This window comes from Rhagoletis pomonella, unplaced genomic scaffold (assembly GCF_013731165.1).
Source record: "Rhagoletis pomonella isolate Grant_MI unplaced genomic scaffold, Rhpom_1.0 Rhpom_scaffold_00007, whole genome shotgun sequence".
NCBI lineage: Eukaryota > Metazoa > Arthropoda > Insecta > Diptera > Tephritidae > Rhagoletis > Rhagoletis pomonella.
Window position 1 is genome coordinate 40,240,117 of NW_023458561.1, and position 9,113 is coordinate 40,249,229.

Below are 9,113 nucleotides of genomic sequence, written 5' to 3' on the forward strand. Positions count from 1 at the left end.
ATGTAACTATGTAATATTAATGACAGTATGAATTGGAATCGCTTTAAATTTTCATTCTTAAAGTATGTAAAGTAACTCCAATTGCAACAGCTGACGAACGACGCACGCGAAAATATGAAAGTTGGCCATCTTTCTGCTTTGTGTTGGTGTTAGCGTTGCCAAATTTTGGCTATGTGAACGAAAGGCCTTCAGCTGTTCGGCCGGTCAGCTGTTGAAGCGACACCAACGCCAATGCAACGCCAAAGTTTATGTGGACGGCCTTTAAGTCACAACCAGGGAACGGATTTTTAGGACCTGAAAACCTATAAAAAAGCAAAATAAAATAACGAAATAGGCGGGAAAAGGAAAAATAAAATTGCAAAATAGGCAGCAAAAGGCGCTAGAAATCGCAAAAAAGGCAAAAAAAGGCACTAAAAAAGACCAAAACCGAAAAATAATCAAAAAATACATTTATTTTAGAATTGTTTATATAACAAGTAAAAGGAGAAGAACTATGAACTAGTTTCATTATATGAATAATTCGTACTTTGATCTTTGACTAATTTCTCCTTTCGAGTTTTCAACTCACAAAACTTTAATCTCTATAGTTGTAGTAACATTGAACCACAAAATGCGTTTTGAAGTTTTCTGACAGCATTTCCATTCGGTTCTCGCGAAGAAAAGCCTTGAATGTACTAAACGTGCGCTCGACGTGAGTTGATACAAGCGGCGCCCAATTTAAATATGGAACGTTGAAACTTTCATATTATCAGGAATAAGAGCTTTATCCTCGCTATAATCACTTTTTTAAATGTAGAAAAGCCAAAAAAGGCAACATCAAATGTGTATACAAACATATATGGAATCAGGGAAAGCTAAATCGTGGACATTCTTAATCGAATATACTCTATCTCTTTAGCAGCAAAAAGGGAAATTTCCATAAAAAACGTTCCCTGGTCATAACAAACAGTGTCACATGCAATAGGTCGCTTGTTGCTTAGGTGAAACCAAGCCTTTTGTGTACCACCCTAATACATATACATATGTATGTATGTATATATTGATATGGCTCACTCCACGGTAATCGATACCCAATGAAATGAAAATAAACTTAAGAATTTGAGTGTATTATTTCTACAAACTAAGAGAAAATAAATGCAATTTTCAAGACTGAAAGCCAAAATTTCGAAAATTACCTTAAAATTAGATATATTTTTTATATAATGCTGGATTTTAAATTCAAAAATAGTTATTAAGTTCATTTCCACATGGCATTTTTTTTAAATGGCATACATTTTTTGTAATTTTAATGCCTAGTGGAAATTCGGCATTAGGTGGTACCATTTGCAAACTCATTGATATTTTAATTGTCTTTAAAATTGGCAAAACTGATTTTCGTTGGCTATTATCGTTTTTACGTTATTTAAACCATCGTACAGTTTACTAAGTAAAAACACTATCAGGTGATTGCCAAAAACTGTCTAGAGCTGAGATCAGCTCTTTTTTGGAATTCGCCGTTATCTTTTACAGTTTCTTCCATTTCTATTACAATGTCTTCCATCTCTATGGGCCTCCGCACACTGGAGTGCGCAGTCCGCCTTAAACCGGTTTTGTGTGGATAAGTGGGGGAAGAGAGTTCAGCTCTTTCGTCTGATGCCGATTGTGATACTTATCTAAATTACCTAATTCCCTTAATTCAAGCTCAGTTTGACTTTTTAAACAGATGGCGACCCTCCTACATGTAGTTTAGAAATGAAGCATTTCAAAACTCTTTGGATTGATATCCATATTGTAATAACTCATTCAAGTTATCAAATAATTAAATAGTTGGCAACCCTCATCAACAAATTTTCAAAGTGAAACTTTCTTAAACCTATTTTTTCTTAGGCCTTTGTGTACACATTTTCAGACTACAACCCACCTCACCTGACACCCATATTGTGATACGTATTCCAGTTACCTAATTCCCATGTTGAATTAAATTTTTTTAACAGATGGCAACCCTCCCACATGTTGCTTAGAAATAAATCGTTTTCAACACCATTTCGATTGATACCCATATTGAAGTAATTAATTTAACTTCATTGAATTAATTTTTTAATAGGTATTTACCGGATTGTAAACTAACATAATTTAAACCTTCTCCAAATACATGTCTTGTGTCAAAATTTCGCCAAAATCGGTCCAGAGGTTTTTGAGTAAATATATTACACTACTGCAACTTTACTTTATATAAATATGAACGTATAATATTTACTAACTTCTCATTAAAATCTATAAAGCTACAAATAATGTTGTATGGGCGGTCGAGGTGGGCGTAGCCCGATGGTCCAAAATTTGGTAATCTTCTTATAAATACCATGGCGATTGAGTTAGCCAAATTTCAACTTCGAAGCTGCATTAGCTAATCATAAAGAGATGTTGCTCGAGCGATGGGAAAACTTATCTATACCGCTACAGATACAAAGAAATAGTATCTCATACGGTTTAACTTTTGTTCTCCAACATCTTCTTAACTGCAAAAAATTATAATGACTTTTATAGGTATGACTTAAAAAATAAAAGTCGGTGACTGATTTATATTGATAGCTCTTAAAAGTAAAAGTCTTTGACTGATTTTTATTGATGACTTTTATAAATAACAGTCTTCAATGATTATTATCTAAGAAATATAATATTAAAATCAAAAATAATTATTTTGGATTTATAAAATAAAAATTACAAATAAATATTTGATTCTCGGTGATTCTCGCACTCAGAGTCGTTTAACGATTACTTAAGGTGTCCCTCAGTAAAGATTTGAAAAAATTCCCTCTCGGGAGTCAATTAATGATTTATTAACAGCATTTAATGAGCATTAAATATAAGTAAACAAAAACCTTTACTTAACTTTTTAACGAATGATAGTGAATTTTTTTGTTTGTTTCCAATAAATTTCAATTTCGATAACGTTGCTGTAGCACGGAACACGGAGAGTAGTGAGCGGAGCACTTTTGTGCCATTCGAGAGATCCGAGTTCGATCCTCGGCAACAGATTTTTTTTTCTATTTTATTAAATTTTTTCTTTTCGTTTTTAATTTTTATTGCTTAAAAAATAAATATTTTTTATTTAATGTAATGTTTGGAAACTTTGATTTATTTTTTTCTTATTTTACTTAGTTTTCTCAAAATTTTAGTTTTTGTTGTTTAAAATTTTTTTTTTTTATTATCGTTTAGTTTTTAGAAAACCTATTGCTAAACGACAAATAGAATAACGCTATCCTCCTCTTTAGCAGATCTTTTAATTAGTCATTCGAAATACAGAAAAGATCTTTCAAGATAGTTGCCGGAATATAAAGACTTTTGTCTTTCAAAAGACTGTAGTGAGTTGAAACACAGATGCCAGAATTGGCCAGTTAGTGGTTTTGTTTGTCTTTTAGTAGTTTCTAAATGAAAAAAAGCAATAAAACGTAAAAATGAAAAGAAAAAGTTGAATAAAAAAGAAAAACAAAACCGTTGCCGAGGATCGTTCTCGGATCTCTCGAATGGCAAGCAGTGTTCGGCTCACTTAGCGCAAAATGATATAAATACTTATTTTTATATTTTATTTCAAACTGAATGAAAAAAGTGAGTGATGCCACAAAACTAGAGGGCCGCAACTGCGGCCATACTTAAATTTTGTATTTCATAATTTTTAACTCTGAGAGGAAACATTAATTAAAAGATTTAACGATCCTTCCTTCATAGTGAATTTTTCAATGACAGTTTTCATCATTAACTGTGGTTCTTTCCAGGTAATAAAGTGCAATTTTAAAGTTACTAAAAATCGCGTTGAATATTGATATTTTATAGTACATACTTATGGTGACCATATTTATGGGAGCCGAATACGGGACTAAAATAATTTTGCGAATTTTTTCCACAAAGCTAAAAGATCTTAAAACCATTTTAAACGATCCTAGATGTATTAGCCTTGAAACAGCACTCTTTTAGTAGCATCACACATTTTTAGGATACGGTTCTCGAGATTTTTACCCAACATTTTTTACAAAAAATTCTTTAAATTTTAGTATAATAAAGTACAAGCTTGAAGTAGCTAGGACTAATCGTTAATTTTTGGAAATGAGCAGCACGTTGCACTTTATTGTACTCATTTTAATGAGCTACAAAACTTCAAGCAAATTTTTTTTCTAAAGTTTCTGATTAAAAAGTGCGAAATTTTGGTGAATCTTTGCAGAATTATTTTTCATAGTTTTTGCACAATGTCGGATATTTGGATTTATTTGGTTTTTTTAGGAAAGGAGCTTTACTTTCATAAAAAATAATAATAAACAAAAGAAAATATGCAAACCTTGCTAAAATGTAGAGTCCTAATTTATATTTTGGTCACTGTATATGTTCCTCGCTTCGAATCACAGGCATCCAGATTGAAAACTAAACTGTTAATGGAGAAAATTGTGATCATATACAAAACAACTTAAAACTCGTTCATAGGCATGCCATTTTAATGAGCTGTTAAGGCGTAGAATTTACGAACATCGAATACGGGACAAATACAGGACATTGAAAGAAATACAGAACATTTAGCGTCCCGTATAAAATAAATTAATTACCAGGACAATTGGTCAAAAAAGACGACTGTCCCGTATAATACAGGACGGATGGTCACCGTATACATACTACATACATACATACATAGGGAACATTACCCATTATGAAACTTGGTCTGTTCGAATAGATTTCCAGTGGAAAAAATCCAGCAGCAACTTACAGGGGAGTAATGAACGAATATCTCCCAAATTAGACAAAAGACAGAAATGCAAAATTAGCCAGCTAAAATTATCAAGCAACAAAATTCAAAGATTAAGGTATCTTACTCTCCCAAAGAGAGAAACTTACAAAGTTTAGCGCGGACGAGACTTTGCAGAGATTTGCAAGCTTCACTGCCAGCTGGCGTGCACTGTTGCATTTCGAACATAATACATTTTATTGGAAGTGTAGTGTACATTTTTAAATTTAAAGAGTTTATTGATTCAAATTATTGTTGACAAAAATGCAACCGTGTGCCACAATCCTGCTTGCTGGGAAGATTTTTTCCTTTCCAAATGTCAACATTGTGGTCTGTCCTTGCGAGTTTTTTGTCCAAACGAACGCGATTTGGTAACAACTTGTACAAGCTTGTTTTCATAGGGAGCAGAACTAACCCTACTGGACAAATCTGACGGAAACTAATACACACATCCCAGTGAACCAATGCAGATGCAAGGTCACACCTACAGGAAAGTATCCATCAGAGTTTTCAAAATCGTCGTAGTAGAAATCTGATGTATAATCTGAGGGGCTAATACTCCAAGTCTGATACTCAGATGATTCATCAGTCAGTTGTCCCATGGGGAATGTTAATACTAGCATTGGAGTTTACCCTACCGAAACCATAATTTTTTTACAGAAATAAATATCCACTTCTTATAGGGAAAGCGCAAAGGAATACTATGAAAAATCGCATCACATTGAAGGTCTAATGGACGCTCTATATCATCTGGAGAGATTCGACGAGCTGGAGCAGTGCATTGACAAGTTGCCCGAGAAAAGTCCTTTACTTGCTAAGATTGCTGAAATGTTGGCTTCTGTTGGTAAGCAAAATAACACACATAAGACAGCTTCATCCAATTTATGGATATATACGTACATATTTTGCCTCTACTCTCTTAGGAATGTGCTCAGAAGCGGTAAAAGCCTACTTAAAAATGGGCGATCCAAAAGCGGCAGTAAATGCATGCGTCAACTTGCGACAATGGGGTGAGGCGCTACAGCTCGCGCGTAAATTCGATATGCCACAAATTGGTAATTTATTGAGCAAGCATGCAGCTCAACTGATTAAGGAGGATCGCCTGCCGGAAGCAATAGAGTTGCAAAAGAAAGCCGGCCGTTATTTGGATGCAGCACGCCTGTTGGGTAAATTGGCGCAACGCGAAGCGGAGAAGGACGCCAGCATGTTGCGCATTAAAAAACTGTACATACTGGCTGCCTTGCTTGCCGAGGAACATTTAAAGACGTTGAGCACAGCCGAGTTGAGTTACAAAGTGGATCGGAACTCTTTGTTGGACACAATGACTCCCGAGGATGCACACGTGGTTGAGCATATGTGGCACGCTGCCGAAGCCTATCATTTTATGTATGTAACGGTAATGCCAAGTAGCAGAACATCCCTTGGTGCTATAATTTTTACTACAATTCTTCCATTTTACTTAGGATGTTGGCACAACGACAACTGCGTTTCGGAATTGTGCACAGTGCTGTGGTAACTGCACTACGCTTGCGTGATTATGATGATATCCTGCCCGTAGAAGACGTCTATAATACGCTAGCGTTGGCCAGTTGCGCCGATCGCTCTTTCGGTGTGTTAATACATTTTTTTTTTAATTATACTCGTATGATATGCTTTTAAACAAACTAACGAATTCCATTAGGCACTTGCGCCAAGGCTTTCACAAAACTTGAATCCTTGGAAGGCATAACGGAACGTAGAATTCAGGAATACAAAGAGCTTGGCGCAAGCATTTTTGCAAAATATGCCTCTGAGGATGCCAAAGTTGAAATGGTTAAGTGTTATGCTTGTAATGCGCCTGTGCCTGACAGGTGCGATCTTGCAATTTATTGACAATATCACATTTAAACATTTCATTTATTAATACTACAAAATACGCTTTATAGTTTGCCTGCGTGTACAATTTGTGGCGCTCGCTTTCCGGCTTGCGTTTCTTCAGGGAAGCCTATTACACAGCCGACCAGTAATATTTGGATTTGTGGCATATGCCATCATTGCGCTACACCTGTCGAGATAACACGACACCACACATGCCCACTTTGCCACAGCTTGATAATATCAATGACGTTGGAGATTTAAATGAATTAATAGATACGTACATATGTATACCCTGCAAACCAAAGTTCCCGAAATCTTAAGGAAATCTTTAAGAGTATCTCATTTCTGTAACGATTTTTTTACGAATTTTCAAAGAAAATTATATGAAGTGGTTGACACGAACTCGTAAAGAAATTTCTGTACGAAAAATAAGGAAAATTCTTGAAAAATTTTGAAAGATATTCTTCACATAGCGGCATTAATTTCGTTGCTTCACAGATTTTCTTCCGAAATTTCGTAAAAGAATGGAAGTGTGCGTAATTTATTTAATGTTAGAAAATTCGGCAAAAAATCTAATTAAATCTTAACGAATTCTTGAAAATTTCTTTACAATGCAGAATACTCTGAAAAAATGGTTTGCAGGGTATTTATAAAAAAAAAACACATACGTGTACACACATACAGTGACTCAAATAAGTGACTACGTGTTGATTTTTATTTTTTTTAGTATTCACAATACTTTCTAAGTTAATTTGTTTTGTTACTTTTCTATAAAAATATCGTTCAAGCTTTAAGGCATGGTACAATAATTACAGGTATTGTCTTCCCCGAAAGTTTCGCTTCACATCGAAGCTCGTGCTCCCTTATTTTCTTTTTGACGCAGTTCAATGTTGATTCTTTTACTTTTATTTGACTTTGCTGTTTGTTTTAGCTCTCTGGGAAGACAATACCTGTAACTAATGTACCATGGCTTTAAGGGCTGTCTGCAGCTCTCCAGAAAAACGAAAACTTCATATAAAATGACACATAAGAAATGGAAAAGAAGTTTTTTTCTATCAAAATTTCTTTCTTTAATAAAATTTACTGCAACAGAAAATTTGAAGAAATAATTTACTTGTGATTTTTCTTGAGAACTGCGAACAGCCCATATAAATCAAAGTTTAAAAAATTATACAAAAAACTTTAGAAGAATTGAATAAACTTGCATTAAAATTTCCAACTTTTTAAACAGGATCTTTAAAACATATCGCACACCGTCTCCAAAAGAGTCACAACTCAAAATAATACGTTTGTCAGAAAATGCGGAAAACTATTTCTTAGCACATGATAATCAAATGGGCAAGGGCGACTTTACCTTAGGTTTTTTTTTTTTAAATTACAACAAACCTTTGCTCCAGCTTTTGCTGAAAGTTAAATAAAAGATCTGTGTACATTTTTAGCGCATAATATCAAAAATGCCAAATTTTGAGTTGTGACACTTTTGAAGACGGTGTGCGATATCTGGGTTTGCAGTTTTATTTTATAGCCGATCAAATTTTAGTCTAATGAAAATAACAAAAAAAAAATAGAAAGTTGAAAAACATTGTGAATATTAAACAAAAAAACAACACGTCGTCACTTGTTTGAGTCACTGTATATATACATATGAATGTACTAAAGGCGGATTCATCGCCCTAGGTCTGAACTAAAGTTGAAGTTTATCAACCAATGGGAAAATAAGGAATTCATTACAATTTTCTACCACGAAAAAATTAACGACGACGATTGAACGAAAACATGCATCACAATATAAGCGAGCTGGTAATATGTAGTTTTGAAGACACAAACAAAACAGAAAAGGATCAGTCCAGCACCTTCGTCTTAACCGGCAGGCTGTTTCGGAGCCGTAAACTTAAACGTGATATTATTAAGATCACATTCAAGTTAAAAGCGGTGCATGAAATATTCGTTTTGATTGTGTTGAATTGAATTTAACAAATCAATATGAATTGCAAAATATTAATACTTAGCAATAGAGAAGCAGATCCAGATTAACTTCATCATATGTACCATCAGCTTATAAATAGACATATGCCATGACGTGTATCACCACTACGATTCATTTTTATTTCCTTTCATACTGCAGAAATTTGTATTACTTTTTATATTAGCCTAGGTCTCCGTATTAGTATTCTTCTTCGTGTTCGTGTTCGTCTTCGCATTATCTTCGTCTTCGGATTTGTGCATAAGTTAGCTAAGACTTCTGAAACAGTTGGAAACCCTCCTAAATATAAGTTGCGTTCCCTAACTCGCAAGAACTTACAAGAATTTACAGGAATTTACCAGAAAGCGTTCCCGTACTCGGTTCTCTGGCTTTTTTTGCTTTTTGACAGTTTTACAAGTTTTAACCCAGAAAATTTGGTGAACGCAACTATAGTTAAGAAATAAACAAATCTCTTACGTGTGATATTAGATGTGTTTGTTTACAAATTATCCAGTAACTTGCCAGCAACTCTCCAGTAACTGTATT

General features: G+C 34.2%; 1 protein-coding gene across 1 annotated transcript in view; it reads left to right on the forward strand.

Annotated features, from left to right (window-relative positions):
* LOC118743822 (WD repeat-containing protein 35-like) overlaps positions 1–8,698 on the forward strand; it is a 23,079-nt gene extending 14,381 nt beyond the window's left edge. Inside the window, exons 8-13 of the mRNA XM_036476585.1 lie at positions 5,414–5,591; positions 5,671–6,133; positions 6,211–6,356; positions 6,429–6,597; positions 6,673–6,881; positions 8,282–8,698. Of these exons, the coding sequence (XP_036332478.1) occupies positions 5,414–5,591; positions 5,671–6,133; positions 6,211–6,356; positions 6,429–6,597; positions 6,673–6,865 (1,149 nt within the window). The 3' untranslated portion in view covers positions 6,866–6,881; positions 8,282–8,698. The remainder of the gene's footprint in view (positions 1–5,413; positions 5,592–5,670; positions 6,134–6,210; positions 6,357–6,428; positions 6,598–6,672; positions 6,882–8,281) is intronic.
* The last annotated feature ends 415 nt before the right edge of the window (positions 8,699–9,113 follow it).